The 13,337-nt window shown below is 42.5% G+C and overlaps 1 protein-coding gene across 1 annotated transcript in view; it reads right to left on the reverse strand.

The window, feature by feature from the left end:
* Stx8 (syntaxin 8) overlaps positions 1-13,337 on the reverse strand; it is a 241,012-nt gene that overhangs the window by 76,356 nt on the left and 151,319 nt on the right. The window contains exon 7 of the mRNA XM_041665805.1: positions 4,027-4,128. Coding sequence (XP_041521739.1) covers positions 4,027-4,128 — 102 coding nt within the window. The remainder of the gene's footprint in view (positions 1-4,026; positions 4,129-13,337) is intronic.

Below are 13,337 nucleotides of genomic sequence, written 5' to 3' on the forward strand. Positions count from 1 at the left end.
AAGATCTCAGGAAAAAATTTCAAGCACAGGCTGTGGAGTGAAAGGGCCACAAAGAAGTGCTTGAGTCCTTTGTTAGCAACCCAACAAACAAATTCATCACCAGGCCCTTCTCCTGTGTGGCCCCTTGTGATCTGCTCTGTATTTATGACTAGACTTTCCCCCCTGCTCAAGCATTTATGACTGATATGCCAGGCTGGCAAGAGAGATACAGACACGTCAAGCAAACAAAAAGGCATTTCATGGTTTACAACCTAGTTTGCACTCTGAGGGCAAGAATGATGGACCGGCTGCTTGAGTGAGTCTCCCTAGTTAGGCGCAGTCCGAGAGTGCCATGTGAGCCGCCACCAAGTGACACTTGAGTGAGCTGATTAGATTAATTCCCAAGCCCTACACACCTTGCCTGCATGCATATGCTCACGTTTACACAGAAAGCTCAGCCTTGTATCTGAGAAGAGTGGGTGATTCCTTCTTTGCTCCTCAAAAGCCATAGTTACTGAGGCTGAAATGAATTTCCACAGCATTTGATACTAGCACTTAGGAAAAGGGAACAGAGTTGGCTTTTGCTTGTTTGTTTGACCTGGCTTGTCCTCTGGATGATTCTCTTTTGAAGGCACCAAAAATGTACACTTAATTCTTAGTTTCATTTATTTTTAATTTATATAAGTTCTGTTTGGTACCCTTTCCAATAATTTTGGTTACTTTTTATAGTTTCCTGTTCTGTCTAGATCTTTTCAAGTCTTTTAATTTAAAAAGCAAAATTGAGGCTGGAGAGATGGCTCAGAGGTTAAGAGCATTGACTGTTCTTCCAGAGGTTCTGAGTTCAATTCCCAGCAACCACAGGGTGGCTCACAACCATCTATATGAGATCTGGTGACCTCTTCTGGTGTGTATATAAAATAAATTTAAAAAAGCAAAAATCAAGGGATGAGAGAGAAAGCTCAGTGGTCAAGAGCACTTGTTGCTCTTGCAGAGGACCCAGGTTTGGTTCCCAGCACCCACAAGATAACTTACAACTACCTACAACGCCAGTCGCAGAGGATCTGATGCCTTCTGGCCTTCATGGGCACCACACATGTATAAGGTGCATACATACATACATACATTTACGCAAAACTCATAAACATAAAATATTTTAAAACATGCAAAATTGAGGGGTCAGGGAGTAGCTCACACTGCGTAAGGGTACCTGCTGCCGAGCCTTATGACTCGAGTTCCATTCCCAGGACCCGTACGGTAGAGGGAGTGAACCTACTCCATAAGTTGTCCTCTGATCTTCACATGCACCCACCTACCCATGACACACAAAAAATAAGGGTAAAAAAATTTAAAGTAATTATTTTTACTCCATGCCTGATCATCCTAATACTACAGGTCGATGCAGATCAACTCCATGGTCAATTGCCAGGCCCTGCTCATCCGCGGTTCTCATGTACGCTACCACGTCACCTAGGATAAATATGCTCCTCCCACAAGGCTTTTGAGTTACTTTCTCATTGCTGTGGCTAAATACCCGACAGGAAATAACTCAAGGAAGGAAAGGTTGATTTGGCTCATGCTTTGGGAGATAACTTCTATGACAGTGGGGAAGGCATGGTGACGGATTAGCTCCTGGCCATCCGTGGATGAGTAAGCAGAGAGATGAACACTGACACTCTTCATGTTTGGGGCTTGAATTGGGGGGAAAAGGCAAAAGAAAAAAAATCAGCTTTTCCCTTTTCCAGCCTGCTGTCCAGCTGTGAGCAAGCAGCCTCATGCTCTTGCACCAAATCACAAGCTGCTCCCACCATGAGCCACACCCCAGTCCCATGGGCAGTTTGCACAGCCATGAGCAAGGATGAACCCTTTCAGCCCTAAGCTGCTTCTTGTCGGTAGTGATCACCGTGGGGAGGAGCGTGGCTGAGAAGTGGAACTGAGGCCTTGACAAGCCTGACCAAGAGCTTCCTAGGCCTGGAGACTGGTGGTGAGGGGTACGTGGCAGAGTTTGGAGCTGCCAGCTAAACGCCCTAGGATGCTGTGAGCTGAGCACAATGAGCCGTCTGGTAATTTGCTGACAGAAACATGGACAGTGAAGGTAGGGTAGGGCTCACAAGGTTGTAGGGGATCCTGTTGAGACCTGCACTAGCGGCCATTCCTGTCAGATTCTGATAATGAATCTGGCTTCAGTTCTGGTTCCTAGGATTTTGAGTGAGGATGAATGAAAAGAAATTAGAATAAACTGTTTGGTAGAGTTAATTTCAAAACAGTATGACATCCAGAAAGTGGCATGGCTATTCCTCACTGCTTGTAGTGAAATTTACAGTGGGCAGAATAATGTGAACTTACAGCTTTGCAAGGAAAGAGGTCTGGACCAGTTTAAAGTTCAAATAAGGGGGCGTAGATAAATAAGCTATAACTGTTAAAGAGATAGTGCCATTAGAGAGAAACCTGGTGGGTTTAGGGAATGTGGCTCAATTGGCAGAACACTTGTCTAGTATACGCAAAGCCCTGGGTTCAATACCCAGCAACACATAAGCTTGGCTTGGCGGTGCACACCTGGAGCCCCAGCACTTGAGAGGTGCAGACAGGAGGCTCGTGAGTTCAAGTTCAAGTCCAAACTGGACTATATGATGCTCTGATTCAAACAAACGAACAAGCAAGTCATACTTCACTGTACTAGAACAAGAGGAAAACACCTCAAGAACAATACCCTACCCACCAAGGCTCCAGCATAGGAAACTACAAGCATTTGAAAAGAGAAAACCTGACACGAGAGTTCACTGGAGGGGCTCCCTGTTTAAAAACACCAAACCAAACTCTCCTTTGAGAGAGTATTTTCTCAGGCTCAGCCACACAGGCGCATAGAGAACCAGCGCAGCCGTGGTTCAGAGGCATGACACCGTAGCTCAAGCTGGCAGCAGGACTTGGCAATGGTATCCATGAGGTGCAGAGGGGGTATGTGAACCGCAAAAGGCCATGAGGTCAGGAGGCTTACACCAAGTTTCCAGAGCTGGGAGCAACACGGTGAGAGAACGGAGTCCTGTGGGACCTGCTGTGCACTGGCACCTGTGGTCCTGCTCGCCCATTGGATCTCACCAGTCGGCTGCAGCCCAGCCTGGTAGCTTCATCCGCAGTGTGATTTCCCCCTGCTTCCCGCCGCAGCAAAGCGTTCCCTCTGCCTTACCACTCCTAAGAAATTCCTGGCCACCAAGACTTTGCCCTTCACACCTAGAACCTGAAACTATGAAGATAAAACATGCAGGCTCCTTCCCACCGCCACCTCTTATGGTTTGATTCTTGCATACATCTAAGGTAGCTAGGCCTCAGTTTCCTTGTGGAAGAAGTGGTCAACCTTGACAGGACTGCATGTTAGCTTAGGGATGTTGCTGTATTTCTCACACAAAAAAATCCAAACGCCAGGTTAAGTGAGTGCCCGGGTGAGATAACTAGAAACCTCACGGGAAACCAAATGAGTCCTCTCGAGCTCTCCCCTAGACCTCCTCAATGGGAGCCTCTAGTTGGAAGCCTGGAAATCAGAATTCTAAGTCTTCTAGTGGACCCATATCAACACAGAATCCCTATTTTACAAGAGTCCAGAACCAAAGTGACTCAGCAAAGACAGCATTGCTGAACACTGGGTTTTTATCCTGGTCATACTGTGAGACGGAAGCAGTTCTTAGCTGTTCTACAGTGAGTTCACTAATTAAACTTATGGATTAAAGGGGGAAGGGCACAAAGCAAACAAAACTGCCTTGAAAATACAGAAGACTCACCTCCAAACTCTTAGACAATTCCCCAAACCATTCATGTCTATGAAACAGGTAAGATTCCCAACTTAGAGTTTAAAAGAATGAACGTTATACCCTCCAAACCTTAGGAATGTATTTTGTCGGAATAAAACTTAGCATCTTTCAGCAATTTTGAGGCTTCATCAGATGGGGCTGCTGCATTAGAAGGGCAAGCACCTCTTCATGGTAAATAGAAACAGCATGGAACACGTAAAGAAGAGCAAGCCCCAGCCAGGTAGTTGGGGCAGCTGCCATCTCTTACCACAGGAAGTTGACTTTCTGTCCACCAGGGTCACCCGCCTGGCTTCGGTGCGAAGCTTCTCATCTGTGTTCTCCACAAGGTTAGCAAGGTCATCGATGATCTCTAGAATGAAAAACAAGGGTGCTTGGTTAAATCTCCCGAGTTCACATCTCCCCAGGTCCACAGCTATGGTACTTCTGCCACGCCAAGGCATGAATTCACACATACTCTTTGAAAACTGCAATTCTGATTTAAAAGGCAAAAACAAAACCAGAAAAAAAAAGTCTCAATAAAGAGTAAACCTGTGAGGGCAAAGTAGCACTTGTCACACAAGCCTGGCCACACGAGTTCAGTCACTGGAACCCACATAAAGGTGGGTGAGACCAACACTACCAAGGTTTCCCTTGACTTCCACTTACCCCATTGTGTGTGTGATATATATATATACATATATACGCACACACACAACACATTTACAATTTTAAAAATTAACAAAAAAGAGTAAGTCGATTTGTCCTTTCTAAAGCTTCACTTAAAATATTCCAGGAAATAGAAGCACCAGCGATCGTGTGCATGTAGGAGGATACACGACAAATTTCAGCTCAGCAAGGATAGAAGACTCCAGGGCTGACCTCAGCTGCTCCTGAACCAACTGGGGACAAAACTGGCTGAGCAAAAAAGAATCAAGGGCTCGAAGCCAGAGAGTCTAACACGAGAGATGTTGACTAGGACTGGAACTATAGAAATACTGAACTGAGAATAAGCAAATATATGAATTAGATAGCACACGGGACAGACAGCATTTGACAATACAATCCCAATTAAAGGGCAACTGGGTGGGGAGGGGAGAAGTGGAAAGGAAAGCATTAACTTCTCATCCTTTACAGCAAGTATAATGCCACAGATGAGAGGAGAAAGACCACCAACCCAATCATGGCCAGATTAATTGAAGCAACGAAGCAAGCTTTTGACTCATGCACATGGCTGTCTCTCCCTAACGGTTCAGGAGATCAGCATTGGACATGGGGAAGAGAAGGGCTTTGAAAGCTCAGGAGTGGGGGGTTCCAATGGGGAGTTTGGCAGACAAATAGGCGGGGTTACAGGAGGAGAACATAAGCATAACAAGTTGATTAGCAAAACCTGAAACAAAGACATGGCTGCAAGGCTGTCATAACAAGGCAGTCTTAACACAAAGGTCTTAGAAAGGTGGTCACTGCAAGGTGGGCACACTAAGGTGGTCATCCCATTTTGAAACAAAGGCATGGTTGGTGTTTCTTGGAACAAGCAGTACAGAACCATTAGTAGTTGAGGTTACAGGCACAGCCCAATCCTTGAGAAACAGATTTAGTCATAAACAGGAACGAACCTAGTTTGTTTTTATTATAAGACGGCCTCGAAGCCCAAAATAGAGGCAGGCTGGTTTATTACAAGTCATAGTAAGCTGTAAGAGTTAAATATATAGAAACATAACTTTTAAAAATCATTAAAACCTCAATGTTTTATGTCACTTTTGTGAGCATTTAGTAATTCTTACCACTTAGTAATTACTGCCTCTTTAAAGAGCCTTTCTATAAAGTTCTTTTTTATGCTAATCTTTAAAAGGTGAAATTAAGCACATTTAAATGTATTTTAAATGACATTTAAAATAGCATATATATAAGAATCTTAATTACATGAAATTATTTCCTTCTATCCTTTGGTATTTGCATGCCTTTAGGGATACATGCAATGGTGGCAACTGAATGCTAATGACAATTGCCCCTAGTAGTGGGTATTTGTGACTGTGTTCTTCCTGTTTCCTGTATCATTCACACTAATACTGAGTACATATTATTTCTGCAGTTGAGACCCTTTCTCCTGCCCCTTATTTATTTATTTATTTGGTTTACTATTTATTTATTTATTTATTTGGTTTACAAGACAGGGTTTCTCTGTAGCTTTGGAGCCTGCCCTGGAACTAGCTCTTGTAGACCAGGCTGGCCTCAAACTCAGAGATTTACCTGCCTCTGCTTCCCAAGTGCTGAGATTAAAGACATGTGCCACCACCACCCTGCTCTGCCTGCCTATTTTTAAGGCTAATTTAGAAATGAATTGTTCAATATAAGACGCCATATTTCTTAAAGTATGAAGAAATACAAAGGAGAACGTCAAAGTTTCCAGAGTTCTGAGCAGTGCAGGTTACCATGGAAGGTCATATTTATGACAAGGTAGGAAAGGGGCAGTCTATGCAACGAAACCAGCAGGAGAGAGGCACAGGAGAGTGGGGAATTCCTTCCTCTGGCTTCTGCACATCACAGGGCCCCCCTCTTTACTCACAGAGCCCATGCAAGCTATTCTGAGTCATTTCCAGAATGAACATGACACACACTTCTATTTATCCCTTCCTCTCTCACCATAGCAGAGTGCCGAGCACACCCTGGGGTGAAAGAAATGTGAGCCATAAAGGTAATGGATGAACGGAGCCTCAGATAAAAGCATTGAATAATTTTTTTTTAAAGTAAATGGATTTAAGCCAAGTTTGTCAGTTATCTGTATGTAACACCTGCCTAAGAAAATCATCTACTATTATTTAACAATTCATTCACAGTGCTCGCCTGCATCCAGTGACGGCTCTCTCGGGCTTTCTGCCCGTTATCTATGAGCTTCACCTACGCAGTGGTTCTCAGCCAGGGGGTGTGACCCCTCTGGGTGCCAAATGATCCTTTCACAGGGGTCAAGTATTAGATATCCTGTGTGTCAGATATTTACATTATGATTCATGACAGTAGCAAAATTACACTTATGAAGTAGCAATGAAATAATTTTATGGTTGGGGTCACCGCAACATGAGGAACTGTAATAAAGGGTCGCAGCATTGGGAGGGCTGAGAACTGCTGCTCTAGAGTGTGCTCCTCTCTCATATATGGGTCATCCAAGAGTTTTGTACCTTGACTCTGTATACTGCCGTGATGGTTTTATATACCCTTTCCCTTAGCAATATTTAAACTGAAAGTCTGAAATGTGAGCTGAGCAGGGGAGCCCACACCTGTAGCCCTAGCACTTGAGAGGGTAAGGCAGGAGGAGCGCTGCAAGGTCGAGGTTAGCCTGGGCTAAAGAGCGAGCCCAAACAAACAATCCTGACCTACTTACAAACATGATTTTCTCAGAGTTTCTAAAGCTAAACTCTCCATCTGTCCCCCAACTCAACTTCCTCCCAACAGTCTCTGTCCCCATGTCCAAGTCTGTTTTCTGTTGCTGTGATTAAGACCACGACCAAAGTGACCTGGAGAGGGTTTACTTCACCTTACATTCCACAGTCCGTCATCTGGGGATGCCAAGGCAGGGGTTGGCAGCAGAAACCAAAGAGGAATGGCGCTTCCTGGCTTACCTGGCTACCAACCTTTCTTATACAGTCCAGGCCCTCCTGCCTAAGGATGGCACCACCCACAGTTAGCTGGGCTCTCCTGCATCAACTGGCAATTAGGAAAATGCCCACAGACCTGCCCATGGGGCAATCTCATATAGACAATTCCTCAAATGATGTTTCTTCTTCCCAGGTGACTCTGGCGTGTGTCAAGTTGACAGCTGAGGCTAACCATGACCATCTACCATGGCATCATTACTTGCCCAAGCCTGAACTACCAGTCACTTGATTCTCTGCTTTCCCTTTCATCTGACATTTCATTTGCTAGTATCCTTGCTGATTTTACCTTCATAGCATGTTCTAATACTATTACTTATCTTACACTTTGGTACTGATATCTTACAAAACCTTGTAGGCATTTCTAAAACAACATCCTAATTGATCTACCTGCCCCTAGTCCTAAATGCACACAATGCATATACCAAGCTGAAACATATGCTTATTATCTTATCTTTCAATTAATTACAATTTAAATATCCACAGGTGGTAGTTTGAATGTAATTGGCTCCATAAGCTCATAGAGAGTAGCACTATTAGGAGGTGTGGCTTTGTAGGAGTAAGTGTGGCCTTGATGGGGGAAGTATGTCACTGTGGGAGTGGGCTTTGAGGTCTTATATATGCCCAAGTCACAACCAGTACGTCAGTACATTTCCTGTTGAGTTCTGATCAAGATGTAGTCAGCACTATGTCTGCCTGCATGCCACCATGCTCCCTGCTATGATAATAATGGACTAAACCTCTGAACTGTAAGTCACCATCTCAATTAAATGTTTTTCTTCATAGGAGTTGCTGTGGTCATGGTGGCTCTTCACAGCAATAGAAAGCCTACCTGAGACACCATATATAACTAATGACTACTAAACAGAGCTCTTCAGGGACAGATGAATGACAGGAAAGAAGGGAGAGAGGGAGAAAGAAAGGAAAGAAACCAAAATACACATGCTTATTCTACCAAGATGAATAGTTCAAGAAAAAAAAATACACACACACACTGAGATACTAAAGATTCATGATTTATCTAAAAACCAGAAAAAATGGTGCAGAAGAGCAAAACGGACACTGTTTCAAATCAACCAGAAAGAAGAAAACGTCTCATTGTTTGAGATTAAGGAAGCACCCTTTAAATTATATACAGGATCAGGATTAAGCTACAAGAGAAAGAAGATATAATGAACTGAGTAAGACAACTTATGGAGATAGACAGTTGGTTTTTCTTTGGTTTTTTTTTTTTTTTTTTTTTTGAGACAGGGTCTCATTATGCAGAGCTCTGGCTGTCCTAGACCTCCCTACATAGACCAGGCTGGTCTTGAACTCACAGAAAGATCTATCTCCTGAGTGCTGGGATTAAAAGTCTGTGCCATTATACCCAGCTGAAATTGAATACTCATTTGCCTTTAACATCCCTATCTTTATTATATTATTTATATTTATTATATTTACTTATGGGAGCACAAAAGTGCCACAGTACACATACTCAGGCCAGAGGACAACCAGCTTGAGTTGGTGTTCTCCTTCCATCTGTGGTTGTGGGGACTGACCTCGGGTTCTCAAGCTTGACAGCTGGTATTTTAACATGCTCAGCCACCACGCTGGCTCTAAAATAAAATTATTATCATCATTATTAATAGTAGTAGTGGTTTTTCAAGACTGGGTTTCTCTACACAGTCCTGGCTGTCCTAGAACTTACTTTGTAGACCAGGCTGGCCTCTAACTCACAGAGATCCACCACCTGCCTCTGCCTCCTTAGTGCTGGGATCAAAGGCGTGAGCCATCACTGCCTGGTGATTCTTATTTTGAAATGTAGCTCCCAATGCATTATCGTTTGCAAGTGGAACACTTGGGTGATGATGAAGTCATGAAGGTGTCCTTGTGAATGAATGAAGTCACACTATACATGGGATTCATGCCCTATGAAAGAGAAACCAGAAGCTCCCTTGTCTATTCTACCAACGTCAAGATAAAAAAACATCTGTGTGTCAGTTGGAAAACAGATCTCACCAAGCATGAAATCTGCCTTGACCTTGATTTCCCAGCCCCAAGTCACCCAGTGCTTTGCTCGGCAGGGAGACTCAGCATAATATAAAAGTTGTAAAATGCAAGTAATGCAGTAACAGGGGAGAATTTCATTCCTCTCACTGCACACATATAACCAGCGATCAGACCACAGAAGACAGTCACATGATCATAACAAGATGTGCAGAAACAGAATCTGGCAAACATTCAAAGTCCAATCACCACACCAACCCTCAGCAAAATAGGACTGCAGAGGAACTCTCTTGGCCTGGCACAGAGCATCAGTGAGTGATTTTTAAAGCAGGAGCAAGGCCAGGAGATCTGCTTTGATTACATCTGTTTGCTATTTTACTAGAAGCCCCATACTGTGTAATAAGGAAAGAAAAGAGAAGGCTAAAGGATCTGAAAGGGGGATACAAAGTTATATATTTGCAGATAACATGATTGTGTGCATAGAATCTATTTAGAACATGTGAGAATTAATAAGTATATTTACAACTTAAATTTTTAAAATCACATTTATTTATTTGTATGTGTGTTTGTGTGTGTGCACAAATATGCACACACACACACACACACACACACACACACACGCAGATAGCCAATTTTCAACATAGGCATCGACAACAAAGCCAATCAAAAAAGAAAAGTACTCTTTCAACAAATAATACTGGAACATCTGCATATGTGTGTGCATAAACAGAAAGACTTTCCTCCCCCATACACACAAAAATACTTGAGACACTTCACAGACCTAACTGTAAAACCTGGAATAGAAAGCTTCTTGACAAAAAAATGCTAACAGTTAACTATAGCTCATCAAATTAGCCACCTATCTACTGCTCTCTTAAAGGTGGGCAATCTGAGTGGCTGGGCAGGCACAAGTTTCTGGGAAAAAATTAAAAATTATACAGGAAATAAAGACAAAAAAGAAAGAAGGAAGAAAAGAAATGTCACCAAATTAAAATTATTCCTCGTCCAAAAATAGTATTTCAAAAATGGAAAAACAAGCCACAGACTGCAAAGTACGGTGTTGCAGGACATGTAACTGACAAACTATTTGTATCTAGAATAAAGATCCGCCATGCTACACAGAAAAATGAGAGAGGAACCTAACATGATCTTAAATAGCCAAATACCTGAACAAATGTTTTGAAAAAGAAAATACACAAAAAGCCAATATGCACGTAAAAAGGAGCCCACATTACTCATTAGAGAAATGCGAATCAAACCACAGTAAGAGATGCTTTCCTACCCACCCACCAGGATGCTAAAATTAAAGGCTGACAATGCTAATTGCTGGGGAGATAGGGCACAAAAGGCCCCATGGAAGAGTTTATCTACTCCAGTCAAGTCAGACATCTATGTTCCTACACACAGTGTTTATGTCTAGGTATTTCATCAGGCAGAATATTTTTTCCCTCAAAAAGACCTGCACAAAAATATACATAGCACCTTTATTCATTAGGGCCCCAAACTAAAAATGACCAAAACATCCACCAAACTAAAGTGTCTCTGTAAAATATATACACAGCAATAAAAGGGATGCCCTGCTGAGAAGAGGATGCAGCTCAGTAGGGAACACTTGGCCTCACATTCACAAGGCCCAGATTAGATCTTCAGCACCACACAGACAGTATTATTAGTCAATACAACAACCATCCACATCTCAGAAGTTTTATTGGATAAAATAAAAATAAACATGTTTTATGATTCCATAGATGTAAACAACACATATGGGTGTCACAGCACATATCTTTATTCTCAGTACTTGGGACAGGAAAACATAAGGAACAGGGCTTCAAGCTTGTCTTCATTGCAAAACTAGTTCACAGACAGCCTGGACTACTTGAAATCCTGTCCCAAATAGAAAGGAAGGAAGGAAGGGAGGGAGGGAGGGAGGGAGGGAGGGAGGGAGAGCGGGAGGGAGGGAGGAAAAGAAGAGCCAGGTGTTGATGGCACACACCTTTAATCCCAGCACTTGGGAGACAGAAGGATCTCTGAGTTCCATGGAGGCTTGCATGGTCTATAGAGTGAGTTCGAGGACAACCAGGGCTACACAGAGAAACCCTGTCTTAGAGAGGGGAGGGAGGAGCAAAAGAAAAGGGAAAGAAATAAGAATAAACCTAACTGACAATATACTAATCAGAAAGTGGTCACATCTGGGCTGGTGGTGAGTGGCTAAAAACAAAATGAGGGAACTTATTAGACCAGGTTTTATGTTGTTACATATATGCATATAGTTCTCAGAAATGCATAATCTGAACACTAAGGACTCACGTATCTATTGTGCAAGTTATACCCAAACTAAAAGCATGAATCAGAAAAAAAAATCTTGAAGTTTACAATAAATGATACCAGACTGGAGAGATGACTCAGTGGTTTAAAGCACTGGCTGCTTTTCCAGAGGACCTGGCTGTGCTTCCCAGCACCCACAGGGCAACTCCCACTGTCTATGACTTCAGTTCCAGGGGATTTGATGCTCTCTTCTGGTTTCCCTGGGCATCAGGCACATATGTGGTGCACAGACATCCATGAAAGCAAAACATGCATATACATAAAATAAAAATAAATTAAAAATAATATGCTATCACTAAGATTTTCCAGTGAACAATAGGGAAGAAGTGGAGGACGGAAGGGAGGAAAAGGCACAAGAAGGAGGAACGAACGGTTTACACTGACAAAATTTTAGGCCTGCAAGTAGTCAGGCAGTGACCCCTGTAGCTTGGCCCCCTTTTTATCATGCCTCTGGGGGGGGGGGGATGGTCAACCTTTTCCTGATCATTTCATTGGTGGGTAAGACAATGTGTGGAAAAAAATCAGTCCCTGGGTTTATACATAGCAGCTTTTAAGCGAGTAGTTTGGGATCCAGGCTTCGCACTCTCACGTTCCACAGTAAAAGTCATGATTTGCACGGGTAATTGATACTTTGTTCTCATGAAGCTGGCACAATCAGATTTCATCATGTCTCACAAATATTACATATTTGTAAGATGAAACTTAGGTTTAATATCCTGTGCAGAGTCAAGGAAAGTATCCATCTCTATCAATAATTATGCCAGCTATTCTTTGCTTACTGAAATTCTAGAAAGGTTTCATTGCAAATTTTTGAATATTCTTAAGTATGACTTAAAGGTAAACCAACAAATATGTAGCAGGTTAGCTCAGCAAAAGTAGTGTTTTACACTGAAGGAGTTGATGTTTTAATGAAGAATAGATACACATATCACTTTAGTTGGTACACCTCTGATACACTTTGTTTTGTGTATGTGTGGTATATATACATGTAGATGTGGGTGTGTGCGTATTCATGTGTTTGAGGCCAAAGGTTAATACTAGTATCTTTTGAAATCATTTTCTATTAGGTTTTTTAATTTATCAGTGTGTGTGTGTGTTTGTGTGTGATGTGAGGGGGCACAACCATGTGTCGTGGTGTGATCAGAGGACAATTTCGTATCTACCTTTTTAAATTTTATTATTTTAGATTTATTTACATATATAAGTACTTGCCTGTATGTATGCCTATGTAACATATGTATGCTTCATGCCCAAAGAGGTCAGAAGTGGATAATGGATCCTCTGGAACTGGAGTTAAAGACAATTGTGAGTCACCATGTGAGTACTGAAAACCAAATCCAGGTCCTCTGCAATAATATCAAGTGCTAACTGCTGAGCCATCTCTCCAGCCCCCTTCACCTTTTCTGAGATGTCTCTCACTGAATCACTCTTGCAGCTAGGTTAGCTGACCAATGAGTTCCTGGGATCCACCTATCTCTATCTCCAGCACAGGAATTATAGACGTATACTACATACCCAGCTCTTATGTAAGTGCTGGGAACCTGAATTCAGATACTCACATTTGTGCTCTGTGTACTTTACCAACTGAAAATGACTATTTATTTTTGATTTTTATTTA

This window comes from Microtus oregoni, unplaced genomic scaffold, assembly GCF_018167655.1.
Source record: "Microtus oregoni isolate MIOR12 unplaced genomic scaffold, Mior012 000015F_ref0000493, whole genome shotgun sequence".
NCBI lineage: Eukaryota > Metazoa > Chordata > Mammalia > Rodentia > Cricetidae > Microtus > Microtus oregoni.